Raw genomic sequence first — 16,581 nt, 5'->3', positions numbered from 1 at the left:
TTGTACTCACCCGACTGATGGCCAACAGGAAGTCGAGCTTATGGGACTTATGCAGCGAGTGCCGCAGCTTCCAGTAGAGCAGATGCTCCCAGGCGAACACCAGCAGGCTGAGTCCCATGGCTACCAACAGCATGTAGAAGACGCCCGCCATGTTGTCGATATCTAGCTTGCTGCTCATCACCTCGTTCTTCTCATTCTGGCAGATGCCTGAGAGCCACACCGTTTCCAGGCGCTGCGTGTCACCTAGAACGAGGTGCAGGTAAAATATCCTAAAAAAAACACTGCAGTCGCATGGCCTATTTATCATGCAGGTGTCCATAAGTATTATTATAGCGTCACGGAAAGCACTATGGAATATGTTTATGGATATGACTTAAAGCTCCCCATGGAGGTAGGAATATTAACTCCATACCGGCAGCCTTCATGGTTTGTTTATATCACTTCCATACATTGTGTGTGTGTGTGCAATGTAGATAATCGCACACTCTCACCATTCCCAAGGATTTCATTCTTCATAGAATGCTTTCCTTCTTGCCGCAAAACAAACCGCTGCGTAGAAATATGGGGTAGTGCAGGCATCCATATCTTTCCTTTTGTGCGGTTAGGCATAGGGTGGTGGTGTGACACATTATACATCAATACATGGTCTTTTTTATGGGGGGATATATGATAAATAGTGGTATTTTTTTATACCTCTCATACTGCACTGCGGCACAAAAAAAATGAAAATTGTTCCTATTGATGAAGAAAGAAATAAAGTATTACAAATAGAATGGATTGTACCATAACTGTATCACACCACAAAAGAATGAAAATGGGAATTAACGTCAATCAGATTGTCATGAAGAAAATTGAACCATATCACAGTATTAACTGGAGGAAAGTGCATCAAATCATAATTTCATCACGATTGGAGAGAATTCTATGGCACGCTAATTGCACTGAATCATAACTGTAAATTAATGCGTTATCGCATCATAATTAGAATGTGGTCGGGGGGGAAAAAAGCCAACATATGGTACTTCAGTAAAATTGGAGTGATAGTAAGTATATCAGACCATAATTGGAGTTAATGAGGATTTATCACAAATGGTTATTGAAGTGTTGCATCATATTGCATGACCAATGTGTTATCTGTACAGTTGCCACTATATGAATTAAAAAAACATTTAGGTATGATATCATGAGTCTGGTAGTGAACAGGATACGCGTTATATCGGCGTGAGTGATGGCGATGCACCTCGTCATAAAAAAATGTTCTTAGAGGCAATAATCCAACTAATAGGGGGGCATCGATATTTGCCTCAAGACCCAAACAAAAGCACGGCAGGGGTCCACGTTTTCTCAACAAAGTGGCGTTACAAAAGCTTTCCGATCGATGGCTCACCGTCGCCGAGGAACTGCAAGAGCGCCAGGTCGATGAGTCTCTTCCAGCGTGAGTCTTTCTGCAGGGCGATGCCGTAACCGGTGGTAGCAAACACTTTGCCGCTACCGATGGTCACCAACTTGCAGCCCTCGTCCTTGCCCGCCATATAGTTGAGCACGGCCGCGTCGTAGATGAAGGCGTCCAGCTTTCTGCAAAAGTTTAGTGATGTGACTAAACACTGCTAAAAAAACGTCTGTGTCAGCTCTCAGTCGTACAGGAGTGGTCCATCGATGAAAAGGTTTCCTCATCCATCATTTGTACTTCTTTGACGGTGTCGGACATTCCGCTCCTCATCCAAAAAGCTTCGTCAGCTAATTAAAGTTGTATCGCCTCATCAGCAGGACTAATCCCATGTGTTAACGATCTAAGAAGTCTAAGTCTAAGAAGACCACTTGCATCGTTACCACGTAGGCTTAATCATGCTGACGAGATGATACCAGAGCAAATGGGGCAATCAGAGCCATTCACAGAAAATAATCAGACAGAATAAAAGAAGTAATAAGATTAGCTTCAGGGAGTAGTGCATTGCTCCTGCAACCTTAGATCAAGGACCTATCAAAGCAGAGGTCTGGCATTATGAATATATATATATATATATATATATATATATATATATATATATATATATATATATATATATATATATATATATATAAGGCCAGAGCTACCAGCACAACTTTAGTTCTCTGATGAAGCTTTTCGGATGAGGAACGAAACATCCGACACCTTCAAAGAAGTATAGGTGACGCCTGAAGAAACCTTTTCATCACTGCAAAAAAAAAAAACGTTTTTTTTTCATTTGTCGGCCATTTTTCTGGATGCAAAATCCATAAACATTATTTCCTTCAAAATGCTCTTGAGAACATTGTCCATTACATCAATCTGTGTTTGAACTCATCCAAATATAGGCCACTGCAATAATAATAAAAAAAGAAGACGAGACAGCACTTTGAAATACAAATGAAGCACTAGAAGTTATCTTTATCTAAAAATATATCCAGCACATTCCTGAAATATGCTTAACTCACAAAAAAAGGGTCATCAAATAAAGTGGCAAGAGGGCGAGTTAAAAATAAGCCTTTTGAATGAGATAGGCCCAAAAAAACAAAAAAAAAAAAGACCATACCCCGTTTTGAGACTGCCAAGCGCCTCCTCCACCCCCTTTTGGTTGTACTTCATCATATGCGTGTGCATGTCGGGGTAGTTGCTTCGAATGTTGCGCTCGGTGCTGCCATTCGGGACCGTCCCGAAGCGGAAGGGGGGGTAGTGCTCGTGCGGCTTCTGGAACTGCGAGGGAGACCAAAGAGACGTGATGATGGGATGAGAGGAAGAAAAAAGGAGGAGTGGCGGGGAAAATAAGGAATGTGCGAGTAGTAAAAAGACATGCAAATGAGGAAGCGGGTGAAGTGAGGACTCTGAGGAAGAATGGAGGTGAAGGCGGGGGGACTATAGGGGGATGAGGCACTTTTCACTTAAAGGACAACCGATGTCTCCGGACAAGTTGTGTCCATAATTTGTAAAATGGCTTCAAATGACTTCGACTGAGCTTATTTTACAAAGATTCCACCGCATCTCGCTATATTTTACGTTTTAAGACTTGCACGGAATATTCAGGAAGTCTTGTTCTTGAGTTGGTGACGAGTCTGTACGTGACGTCACTAAAGGACTGCCCCTGACCGTAAAAAAGACTTGTAGAGGTACCATCACGTCAATGTATTTTGCTGTACTTGTTTGGTCTGGGGACCTCGTGTTGCACCCAAAAGCCGCCAGAAGGCCAGAAGAGGGCGTCCAAGCGCCATATAAGGAATTTATCAGCCTGTGGAAACGGAGGTGGCCACAGGAGGTCGCCATTTTGTGCCTTTTTTTGGGTGAGAGATTTCCCCCCAATGTTGCCTCAAAAAGGCACAAATAAATTCTTTAATCGATTGCAAACATGTATGCTTTCCTCTTCAGAACTATTTGAATCATATTCATAACTGGATGTGTAACAAGAAAGCATATTCTCCGAATCTGAAGCCATTGTTTTGATTCACTAGCAATGCAAGGCGTGTTGGCGTGACGTCACGAACTGGGGGCGGGACTTTCTGAAAATGCCCAATTCGCAGCTCAATTTTTTGCAGATTTTGGACACTAAGTCATTTTTATTGGTGTTTTGCATTTGACTAAAAATATCATACTGCGTGTTTTGGGTATTTTAGATGCTATAAAATGTTTTTCTGATGTCAGTTAAACAAAAAAGTGACGTCGGTTGTCCTTTAAATCCAATTTCAGAAATATGTTTTCTTCGCCATTCAAATCAGCCAAATGTGTTGCTTGGCCACAAAGAGCTGAACAGATCTGAATATATGTCGTCAAGCTTGGTTGCTAATGAAAAATGGTGGCGTTTCCTTATTGACCACAGGTGACATTTGGCGATGTGTGCGTTTTTTTCCAAGCAAGATGAGGAATGGCAACACAAAGCTGCAATATTGATGGACAAACACTCCCCACAAAAAAAAATCCACACTTTACTCCACGTCACTTATTGATTCCCCTCCAGGAAGTCGTCGGACTCCCCCGCTGATCCCCGAAGCTCTCACCTTCTTGTCGGAAAGCCCCGACACAGTGTCGATGTACTGCTCCTGGATCATGAAGGCGGCGAGGTTGGCGGTGTAAGAAGCCAGGAAGATGACGGCGAAGAAGGCCCAGATCAACACCATGATCTTGCTGGTGGTGCCTTTGGGGTTCTCGATGGGCACTGAGTTGTTGAACACGATGCCCCATAGAAGCCACACCGACTTGCCGATGGTGAAGGTGGGGCCGCCCGGAGCTGCTCAACGACAGGCAAGATGGAGGAAAAGAAATAATAATAATATAATAATACATTTCATTTATAAGCACCTTTCAAAACTCTCAAGGACACTTTACAGTCACAGGATATTTTTTACTGCAGGTAAGCAGCGGCAGCCACACCCGCCAGCATTCACTCAACCCGGAAGTAATATAAAGTAAAAAAAAAAAAAAAAAAAACAAAATAACAAATAATATGACAACACAAAGACACACACAGTCATGCTTTCTTCAGTACTTTCTGTACCCTCTTTGTGACATGAAGCACTTGTAGATGAAAGAGGAGAGGATCAAAGCATATATCATTAATGGCTGTCCAATATAAATTGTAATATATGATTGTAGTTGTGCAAGTGCAAAATTACATGTATTTTGTATTATATGAATGCATATATTATAAGTTATTTTTGCATATATTGCAATATATGAAAAGTGTATGAAAAACATATTACAATACATATCAATACATTATTTACGATATATAATGTGTTGTACAATATATGTACTGACAATGTATAATAAATGAATTTAAAATACAGGATATATGGGGAAATGTCACCGCAGAGCGCCAATGTGTTTGTGGAACGGTCGCGAATTGACGTGAGACAGAAGATGTGAGACAATCTGTTTTGTCAATGGATGCTACAGCTTTGTGTTTGCGTTCAACATTTAGCTTGTCGTAAACATGCACATTCCACCATGACGTCCCTGATCCACTGGTGAAAATGACGCTTTGATCCTCTCCTTTTTCATCTAGAACTGCTTCATACAACTAAGAGGGAGCAGAAAATGTTTACGATTGAATTGCCTTTTGTGTTGTGTCACATTATTTGTTATTTTGTTGTTATTTTGACTTCAAAATGGCGCGGCGAGAGTGGCTACCTTTACAACAGCAGCTCCTGTATTTTGTTTCTCTACTTCTTCCTTTCCTCTCCCTTTCATAACTTTGCTACTGTGCAATGTAATTTTCTCCACTGAGAGACTAATAAAGGCTAATCCAATCCAAAATATTTTCTCAGATATTTTGACACAATATATTCCAATTAGGAGACACTATGGGACACATTTGCGCCTTTCCCCATTTTTCTGACACCTCACGCTTTCCCATCACGCCACAAGCGGTGAATAATCCGCCGCCATCATCCATCTTACCTTCGATTGGTGCGCTGACGAACACTAATTAAAAATAAATAAATGAGAAAGTGACCTTTCGGACCTATGGAACCGGGCATTCGCTGACATGAAGTGCATGCTGGGATTGATTAGTATGCAACCCAGGAAGCCAACACAGACCCGGCCATGTGGACAAGGTTTTAGGGTAGATCAAACTCACCTTTGGCGCTCACCAGGCTACGGTTGTACCCGACTGGACTGAAGTACTCAAAAACGAACACCGTCACGGCCACTACCGTCAAACACATGACGAACATCATGACCCACACGGCCGGACTGTACGGTTCTGCGGGAGAAGACAAATAGGCAAGATTCGCTGTTTGGAAGAGATTTCGGCGTCCTATCCGGCTAGCGGCGGGATAGAAGACAATTTTTTCCTGGGGTGGCGGCAGACGCGGGTAGTTCTTAAAAGTAGGCCATCACGGGAGAAAAGCGTCGTGAAGGTCCTCACCGAGGAAGGCGGACGGGGAGACGGTGCCGTTGCTACGGGCGACCATGACGCTGATTCCCGTCTCCACGAATGGCACGGAGAAGTCGATGATCTCCGAGCGCTCTTCGTTGATGGTGAGCGAGCCGATGGCCATGTCGGCGCGCCTGTATACAACCTGGAAAGACACATTCCGTACATTTACTGATACAGAATAGAAGTTATCATCTTTAAAAGTTGCAAACTGTTGTATGCTTAGTTGGCGGAACACAAGGCCCACAATGGAAGCACAGAAAATTTGGGGTCAATCTGAGGTGAACTGACAAAGCGTGTTACACTGTCATACTTAGGTAGGAGATCTGGCCTTGGGAGTAATTTAGGACCTGGTAAACGCCTTCACAGGAAGAGCTCATTAGCCAGGTTACAAATCTATCAGTTCATGGAAAGATAACAATAAATGTCTATGTTCTGTTAGTTTATGGATGTTGGTGCTTGGGCCGTCCAGGGTCGTGGAATTCAAATCAAGAAGATTATGTTTTAATAATGTGTCACTTAAATATGCATACTGTCAATTAAGTAAAATACAATCTTCCTGTGTTCCAGCCTTTCTTCACAGTGTCCAAACAAACATCTCTGACATGTACTTAAAAATATAAAAACTTTATTGGTGTACAAGTCCAACTACTGTATGAAACTACCACCCAAGATATGCTGGATGTGTATTTTCAGAGACTTTGCAGGAAATCGTTTTTGTTTTTGTCTTCGCAGAATATACAGGCACACAAACATACCAACACACAAAAATAAATCTGACACTAATACATACTGGGAGCAGATGCACATGGCAAAGGCTGCTCTCGAAAAAGCACCTGCTCGCACTGCTTCGGCTCTCACATGTAACCGTTTGATGTGGGCCATATGCTTGGGTGCGTGTACGCACGCTGTCACACCACTGACCCACTTTAGAGTCCATCAAAGAGACGACACTGCAGCGAGGCAGGTGTCTGTTGGGAGCCTTTCAGCGTTAACAGCGTGGAGGAAGACCACATAGTGCATCGCTTCCAAGTTTGTTATCGATTGGTTCCATCTCAAAGTGTGCAAATCTCCACAGATGGAATTACTGTACGATGTTAACTCATTCACTGCCGGACGATGTGCAAAAATGTGTCCATTCCAGTGCCAGGGTTTTTGTCATTTTCACTCAAATTGCAGGACCCACAAAATATTGAGTTTTAAGACTGCATCAACATTCAATTAAGAAAATAGGATCATTACAATGTGTGAGTTTAAAACGGGGTTCCACAGGGCTCAATTCTGGGTTCCCTGCTCTTTTAATTGTACTTTATTTGCTACCCTTGAATTTCATCGTAATGAAGTATGGAAAGTTATTTTATTCATGTGTTTATTTTAACTCATTCACTGCCAGACGATGTGCAAAAATGTGTCCATTGCAGTGCCAGGGTTGTTGTTATTCTCATTCAAATGGCAGGACCCACAGAATATTGACTTTTAGGACTACATAAACATTCAATGTAGCGTAGGAAACCTTCAACTCTCTTCTTTCATCAGAAAAAAAGAATTAATTAAGTTGTATGTGTCTGGGGTTATCTGAGGTTGAAATGGGGGCGACAGTACAAAAAGCAAATGCTGCCAACTCGTGGGAGGGAAAAACATTGCCAGAGGTCTGCCCAGTGCTTAATCGGCAAGAAAAACCAAAACTCGAACAAAGTCTCGTTATATCGATATTCTCGGGAGTGGGAAAAAATATCGATATATCCGATCCTGCGGCATGTAAATGTTCTCCTTGCGTTCATAGAAATAGTATCGTAATAAGTACTATCGATATAACTGATATCGATATAACGAGACTTTACTGTAGTTACAAATAAATACATCATAATAAAATACATGTTCAATTTCAAAGGTTCATTCGGTAGAAACGTTTCATAGATTGACTAAGTGGAAGGACACATTTCAGAAACAGAAGAGTAAGTAAGTACAGCCATTTTAGTTTGAGGTTGCCATGTTGAGCGAATTCCGGGGATCGTACTTCAACAAATAAACGGAAGCTGGTAAACTTAATAGATGGGCGATACACAGCGTCGTTTAACATTGCGCACCTGCTTTACATGAGTTTAAAATGTCATTATTCATCGTTAAAATGTTTTGGTAAACGCTTTTCAATCATGTAAAACAAAAAAAAAAGTTGTTTCGTCACTTTAAAGAATTTGGAAGTTCTCCCCGAACGCCAGCTTGTGAGTTTCTGCTTTTGAGGGGAACTTGTGACTGGAAGCAAATTTAAAGATGCAAACGCTTGTTTTGCCTGCAGGTGAAAATGTGAACAACACTCAGGGATCCTGAAGCTATTTTATTTTATTTTTTGTTCGTGGACTTTAAAAGTCATTGCAACATTTTTTTCCGGTCTTTCTTTGGCAATACTTCACGACAGAGGCGTCTTACCTCGCCAATCATCCCGTTCCAGGTTCCACGTACCAGCTTGCCATGCTTGCCATTGGTGACCAGGTAAAGATCGTAGGAGAATTTGATAGTGCGGGAAAGTTTCTTCAAGATATCGATGCAGAAGCCCTTGCAGCACAGCTTGGTATATGACTCCGAGTGGCCGATGATGCTGAGAGGAAGCCAAGGTGAATCTCGAGACGCTTACTTATAAAAAAGAGGTTGAGCAATTGAATGAAATCGAAATACGCTGTTGGAGGAACCAATTGTTATTTTATCTCGCTGAATGGGAGCAGACTGGGTTTATAATACCCAGTACTAATAAATACTGAGACAAAGTTTTCTTGGATTGTTCCGAGTACATTAGATGTTTTAAAAGGTGGCAAGGGACGTGTTGCTCTTGCTTCTGTATTTTTTAAACCCTATTACCAAGAAGCCAATGTGTGAATGATTGCCTGTTTGGTTTGATTTTTTGTATTTTTTTATTTTTTGCTCCATATTAAAAAAAAAAGAGGAAACCAAATGGAAATATTACCAAGTGAAATATGTCAATTTTTGGTAAACTTGGTCAGTCTACCTGTCTGTCTATGCATCTATCAATCTATCCATCAATTAATCCACCTATCATCCATCCATCAATCTATTATCCACCTATCAATTAATCCACCTATTAACTATCTATCCATCTATCCATCAATCTATCCATCCACCTATCATTGGATTGGATTGGATTTGCCTTTATTAGTCTCGCAGTGGAGAAATTTACATTTCACAGCAGCAAAGTGATGAAACCACCTATTATCCACCAATCATCCACCTATCATCCATCATCCAACAATCCATCCATTCACCTATCATCCATCCATCCACCTATAATGCATCTATCTATCTATCTATCTATCTATCTATCTATCTATCTATCTATCATCCATCTATCTATCCATCAATCTACCTATCATCCATCCATTTATTTATCTATCCATCCATCTATCCACCTATCATCCATGCATCCATCTATCATCTATACATCCATCCATCCATCGACCTATCATCCATCCATCTATCCATCCATGCATCCATCCACCATCTATACATCCATCCATCCATTCACCATTCATCCATCCATCTCCATCCATCCATCCATCTATCTATCTATCTATCTATCTATCCATCATCAATGCACCCATCTATCATCTATCAATTCATCCTTCCATTCACCTATCATCCATCTATCTATCCATCAATCTACCTATCATCCATCCATTTATTTATCTATCCATCCATCTATCCACCTATCATCCATGCATCCATCTATCATCTATACATCCATCCATCCATTGACCTATCATCCATCCATCTATCCATCCATGCATCCATCCACCATCTATACATCCATCCATCCATCCATTCACCATTCATCCATCCATCTCCATCCATCCATCCATCCATCCATCCATTCATCCATCCATCTCCATCCATCCATCCATCCATCCATCCATCCATCCAACTATTATCCATCCATCCATCCATCCATCCATCCACACACAAACCACAAAAAATTCAAGTGGTAAATTGTCCCTCGTGCGTATGTTCGAGATGTGTGCAGCAGCTCTGACAATCACCGCATCAATTAATTACGTTGGATACTGCCAACCACCTGGCGTAATTATACACGCGTGCGGATGTGAACACGCGCACACGCATCCTTGAATCAGTACGTATGTGATAGTCCCCGGGAGGATTGCAGCAGCCTCATGGGTGAGCCTCGCCAAAATGGCCATGGCGCAACGCAAAGAGCATATTATGGGATGTCAGCGCAGCATCTAAAAAAAAAGGAGGGTTTGATGACGAAATCACTTGAGGCCTCAAAGTGGATTGAGATACCAGAGATTTAAATCCAATTGTAGCAGTATTAGCATTTTGGCATGATTTGTTTATTATATTTTATTTTAGTTTAAGAGAGGAGAAGAAATGGCATATTTTTTCGGAAATTATGATTTCATTGCTAAAGAAGTTTATGGGTGAAAAAAATCAGTGTGTGGGACAGAATCATATCTCCCTCTAAAAGCAACATCGAATCCGCTGCCCATCACAACAGAAAGACTGCTAGACGTTCGAGACAAGCCCTTTTTTTTGTTCCGCACAGCTACCTAAAGAGTGGTTACATAAAAATACTGACTCCTAAGAGGCAGAAGTTCTCCAAACGAGAGCTGAGTGTATTCCATTTGCATAAAATTGCCAAATTTAGATTCGGCTGGCAAGCTTTTTGATCAGCGAAACAAACAAGTGAGCTCGACGGGTCGCTCTTGACCTTGCAAACAAACAAAACATCATCTCATCTCCGCATCTGGAGTGACACGGTTTCAGAAACGAGCGTAGAATCCTCGGCGCCACGTACCTCTCCGTGTGATTGGACTGTCGCCTGCAAGGCACCGTGTTGCGGACACATGTGCCTGTTCCGGGGTCCACATTTTCAACCATGACAAAGGGGTGCTCTTCTAGTGTGGCCACGGTCAAGTGGCGATCATCGGTCACATGTTCCAGGAAGTTGCCGTAACGCGGCCACACCGGGTAGCGTACCTGCAGGATGCCTCGGCCGTATGTGCCCACCTGAGGACGGAGTTGACGTGTAAGCAGTAGGCATGTGTAGGCTCGCAGTCGTACAGGAGTGGTCCATCGATGAAAAGGCTTCTTCTGCCGTCATCTGTACTTCTTTGAAGACATCGTACGTTTGGCTACTCATCCGAAGAGCTTCGTCAGCGAACTAAAGTGGTGCTGGTAACTCTGACCCTATTTATAGATCCCTAATGGACAGAGGTGGCAGTGCCAGACCTCTGCTATGATAGGTCCTTACTCTAGGGTTGGGTTAGCAGTAGACTACTCCCAGGAAGTAATCTGATTAGTTATTTTGTTGTGTAATCAGATTACTTTGTTTGTTCTGTAATCAGATTAGTTCTTTTTATTCTGTAATCAGGTTAGTTATTTTTAGCTTCAGGGAGTAGTCGATTACTCCCCCAACCTTAGAACAGGGAGCTATCAGAGACTGCCACCTCTGTCCATACAGTCTCTAAGGCCACATTTACCAGCACAACTTTGGTTCGCTGATGAAGCTCTTCGGATGAGGAGCGAAATGTCCGACACCTTCAAAGAAATACAGATGACGGCTGAAATAACCTTTTCATCAGCGTAATGGGAGGTTCCTGGTTATGAGTTGCTGAGTGATGTATGAGGGGAAAAGGGGCTCTAAAATTAATTTGAGAGGCATAATCGCTTAAAAGAAGTAACCTGGCTAACGCTTGCTTCATATTTGCTTGCCATTGAGGCAGAAAATGCATGACACACACACACACACACACACACACACACACACACACACACACACACACACACACACACACACACACACACACACACACACACACAGCTAGTCAGTAGCTTCCAAAGTGGAAATAAAACATTTCAAGTGAAGCTTTGATTACATTTTACACGGAATGTAATACAGTATGTGATAAAAAAGCTAAGCTAATGTTAAATAAAGTTGAGTGAATTTCTGAAATTTGGAGGTCCAGGTTGAGTTTAGTGAGCCAGCTTCCTAGTGGCAAACAAAACAACATACTCAAGAATCTTCCCGCCTTCGCCCAAATGTTTTGCGACTTATCTGTTATCGTCAGATGAATAATAGATCCAAGCAAAATTATGCACATTAGCAAAATCAACCATTTGTGGAGATAATATATTGTCAGGAAGTTGTGAGATTTACGATTTTACAATTATACATGAAGCGCACCTTATCCCACACTCTCTCTCGGTCCAGGGCGATGATAACCATAGAAGGGCTGGAGAGGAAACCCCTGCTGTTGAATGATAAGTCCCTCCTCTCCCACGTCACATTCAACATGTGCCTGCAAAATGTCAGCGGGGGGGGTGAGAAAACAAAGAAGTGTGTCATTTCCGCTTGAAAAACTTTCGCAAGGAAAATTTGCATAATCATTTGTACACTCGCAATCATCACTTTCCTAATTAAACCTGCAGCTCCCCCAGGAGGCTTCAGACAACTCATTAAGGGATAATAGGGGGGGGCAGTGTTTGTTATGGGATGAACGTAAGATGCGATGTAAGGGAGCTGCACAAAAGGGAATACAATACAATACAGTTCTATTAACTCATTCACGAATTTATTCAGTGCAATTCGCAAATTAGTTCGGGTTTTGTTTTTTAATGCTTGGGTGCTGATAAAGCGTTGGCTATGGCCTCTGGCTATGTTTTTCCCTTTCACAAGGGGCAGCATTTCATTTTTTTACTATGTTAGCGCTTTGTTCCATCTTCAGCTGTTGTTAAAGCACTATATGAACCAATATGTATGAATTGCATTGTATTTTGGACATCTCCCTCATTTTAAGCTTATATAACTCCAGACCCAAATAATTTAGGAATTAACACTTTTTCTCTGATGACAGAAGAGAGTCTAAGGTTTCTTATGCGGCATTGAATGTTGATGTAGTCCTAAAACTCAATATTCTACAGGTCCTGCAATTTGAGTGAAAATGAGTGAACACATTTTTGCACATCATCTGGCAGTGAATGATTTAAAGATGTTTAGGTCAAATTTTGTCATCAAAATTTTTAGCGATGCTTCGCTCACAAGGAGTGACAAAAAGCTAAAACTGTTCACAACTGCACAAACATCCAATTGTTTTGAGTTACGAACGGGGAATACAAAAATAACCCTGGGCGATGAGCAGTGCGCCGTTCAAGATATGAAAAAGATTGCAGAGTTGGAAAGTAACTTTGTCAAAGTGTTGATTTGGGAATTGCGAGGCATACCTGAAGAGCGTGTTGGCGCCGGAGTGCTTGGTGGGTTTACTGCAGTCGCCGTGTCCTTCCGGGATGAAGCCGTGCTGCTTCTTGAAACTTTCGGCGCCTTTGGCCACGATGGCGACGCCCTCGCGTACCCGCTGCCGTAGGCTCTTGCGCCATTGCTCCGTGATGACGCCGATGACGCCTACGGGAAAGCTGGCGGGCGGCGGCACCTCGGGATTGCCCACGGCCGAGCTGGGCAGGATCCAGATGTAACCCGGGCCCACCAGGCCCACCTCGAGGGCCTGGGTGAAAAGAAAGTGGGCTTCCTCAAAGGAGCAGTAGACCAGAAGCACCTGGGAGTCCACCTGAGGGGAATGCACACTTCAAGTTAGAAGAAAATTGTCGAATCATGCAATATACAGTGATCCCTCACTACTTCTTTGAAGGTGTCGGACATTTCGCTCCTCGTCCGAAGAGCTTCGTCAGCGCACTAGAGTTGTGCTGGTAACTCTCGCCCTATATTTAGTGATTAGATCGCCATGGTGGTTTAAGGTTTAATTTAGACCGTGCTTACAACAGGTTGTTACCACATAGGTTTAGTCATGATAATGAGGTGATACCAGAGCTAATGGGGCAATCAGAGCCAGAAATAGACATTAGAGGTATCTGAAAGAACAAAAGAAGCAATCAGATTATCTTCAGGGAGGAGTCTACTGCTCCCATAAACTTCAAAAGCAGAGGTCTGGTACTGCCACCTCTGTCCATTAAGGATATTATAAGGCCATAGTTACCAGCACAACTTTAGTTCGCTGACGAAGCTCTTCAGATGAGGAGCGAAACGTCGGACACCTTCAAAGAAGTACAGATGACGGTACTTTATTGTGCTGCAATGAACACACTGGAAAAGAAAAATCAATCCTATCTGTCTCTACAAATACAGTTGGACTAACCCTGGGAAAAGCAATTGAAATGCAGCACGAGTGCACAATTTTTCACAAGGCCCACACACTTACTAACCAGACAAAAAAAAAATGGCATTTTAAATATGGCAAAAATATCAGAATCAGAATACCTTTATTCGTCCCGCAATGGGGAAATTTGCATACTTGCAAAATCTGTGATTGATAGAGCATCCGTTTTGTTCAAGCTCAATTAGTGATGATATAGTTTTTTGTGATGAAGAGTATGCATCTATTTAAGACTGTGATGCGGTACATTGCCATAAATAGATGCTGTGCTGTTGGCTTGAGGAGGCGGCGATGAAAAGAAAAGAATATGGAAGTGTCGCGGCTTGGAATTGAAGCGGATTTATGTGGGACGATCTCTCTTTTCGTCAATGGATGCTACAGTTTTGTGTTTGCAATCTTTTTTTTTTTTTACTTCAAGATGGCGCCGCGACAGTGTCTGCCTTTACAGCTGCTCCTGTATTTTGTTTTTGCTGCTTTGAAATGTAAATTTCCCCACAAATAAAGGCTAATCTAATCTAGAACAATATCCGCCGCTACTTTGAATAAACGTGAAGACATACTGTGATGTATCGTATCATGCACTCGGAAGTGACAAGATGAATACAGTGGCATCAGATATCAAAATTAGCGCTCCGGTAAAATACCATTAAAACCATATTTTACCTGCTGCAGAATACGCCTGGTCCTCATATCGTTGGCCCCTACGGACATCTCGATGGTCAGGACATCCTGGAGGTCCCACATGAAGTAGGACGTATCCGTGTAGGCCTGAACGATGTCCACAAATGTGTCATATCCCGGCAACAGGCTGGTGATGATAGCAAACTCGCCCCAGTCGTATTCCTCCATGATCTAGCGGTTAAAGTTTGGGTGATGAATGAAATGTGATCGTTTTAATGACATTGAAAAAAACAAACCGTGACTTGTATTTGAACATTTGGCGGGGACAATCCTGTTACTTCCTCTTTTTAGTTTTTAATGTGTATTGTATTGTATTGCTAAGAGGCTCGAAGAGCATACCTTAAACATGCAGAGGACCTGCTGCTCCAGAGACGCTCCCATCTGCAGGAACGACGATCCTTCAGCCTACCAAGGCAACCAAAAGGCTCATTTTTTGTTCAACCAATTAAAAGCAAGATTCCCAGCCCAAAAAAAGCTGTTAATTCCCAAATATGCATCTGAAGTAATACAGGCTTGAAATGAGGGCGAAAAAAAAGAGTTAATTCCTAAATTATATGCATCTGGATTTATATGAGATTGAAATGAGGGTGGCTGTCCAAAATACAATGCAATACATACATATTGGTTTAAATAGCGCTTTAATAGCTGAGGCTGGAACAAAGCGCTAATATGGTAAATAAGGGAAATGCTGCCCCCAGGCTGAAGGGAAAAAACATTGCCAGAGGTCTGGCCAGCGTTTTATCGGCACCCAAGCAAGACCTTGTGACCTTGAGAGTTTCGAAAGGGGATTATAAATGAAATGTATTATTATTATTACAGTAAAGTCTCGTTATAACGATATTCAAGGGAGTCCGAAAAAATATCGATATAACCGGGACTATCGATATATCCGACCCTGTTTGCATGTAATTTTCTCCGTGCGTGCATAGAAATAGTATCGATATAACCGGGACTATCGATATATCCGATATCGATATAACGAGACTTTACTGTATTATTATTACTAACAAAAAACACAACCCGAACTAGTTCAGAAATGGCGCTCTGTCATAATTTCAATTCCCGAATAAATTCGTGAATGGCAGTGAATGAGTTAATATTTATTATTTCAGTTGATGCAAGAAATTTCACGAACATGGTGGTCATGTGACGCTTCTGCCATATTTATTGAAAATTTAACAGTGGCCATTTTGGGGGGAAAGGTAGGTAATATTTGGTTAGACAAACAGCATAAAAAAGCACATAATAATAAATAATACAAAAATGATATTATTGTATGAGAACTATTGAAAAATTACAACAAAAAAATAAAGACTTTCATGAGTGGTAGACCAGAAGGGCTTTTTTGGAGGAAATCTAACTGAACACTATGACGTTTGACATTTTAAGTATGCTCATTAAGTTTCTGTGTTTGCTCTCAAGTGTCTGAATTAGCTGTTCCCTTTCTGTCACGGCGTTGCGTGTGTGTTAGCATTCGTTAGCATATCCTCTACGCTTCTGTGTGTGTGCGTTTTAGCATACATTTGCATATATACTCATACAAGATGGGACCTGATTTTTAGGACTTGCATGCACACAGATTTTTTTATTCTTGTGTCATCCAAAGTACTACCTCAACTATACATAATGAGGTACGTGTTATAATATAAATTCAGTATAAAAAAGTAGACCCAGATAAAGGCACACTGTGGAGTTGTCGAAAGGCAAACCTTTGCGTGAGAAAACTGTTTGACATTATAGGCAAGGCGTTCCAATGTAATTTGTAATATTTGGGAGATCTGAAAGAACAAGTGATGTAAGCAGGTGCAACAAAGATCACT

General features: G+C 41.8%; 1 protein-coding gene across 1 annotated transcript in view; it reads right to left on the bottom strand.

Annotated features, from left to right (window-relative positions):
• The window catches only part of LOC148887208 (glutamate receptor ionotropic, NMDA 2C-like), a 32,919-nt gene that overhangs the window by 2,476 nt on the left and 13,862 nt on the right, over window positions 1–16,581 (bottom strand). Inside the window, exons 4-15 of the mRNA XM_089015190.1 lie at window positions 15,101–15,166; window positions 14,744–14,932; window positions 13,137–13,477; window positions 12,100–12,214; window positions 10,711–10,922; window positions 8,316–8,484; window positions 5,880–6,033; window positions 5,589–5,714; window positions 4,006–4,235; window positions 2,553–2,713; window positions 1,388–1,575; window positions 11–243 (exon numbers count right to left, since the gene is read on the bottom strand). Of these exons, the coding sequence (XP_088871316.1) occupies window positions 11–243; window positions 1,388–1,575; window positions 2,553–2,713; window positions 4,006–4,235; window positions 5,589–5,714; window positions 5,880–6,033; window positions 8,316–8,484; window positions 10,711–10,922; window positions 12,100–12,214; window positions 13,137–13,477; window positions 14,744–14,932; window positions 15,101–15,166 (2,184 nt within the window). The remainder of the gene's footprint in view (window positions 1–10; window positions 244–1,387; window positions 1,576–2,552; window positions 2,714–4,005; window positions 4,236–5,588; window positions 5,715–5,879; window positions 6,034–8,315; window positions 8,485–10,710; window positions 10,923–12,099; window positions 12,215–13,136; window positions 13,478–14,743; window positions 14,933–15,100; window positions 15,167–16,581) is intronic.

The sequence above is a fragment of the Hippocampus bargibanti genome, linkage group LG15 (assembly GCF_051943395.1).
Source record: "Hippocampus bargibanti isolate YZ-2025 linkage group LG15, ASM5194339v1, whole genome shotgun sequence".
NCBI classification, from domain to species: Eukaryota; Metazoa; Chordata; class Actinopteri; order Syngnathiformes; family Syngnathidae; genus Hippocampus; species Hippocampus bargibanti.
Note: the sequence above shows the minus strand (reverse complement) of the source record. Positions and strands in the feature narration are given on the sequence as shown.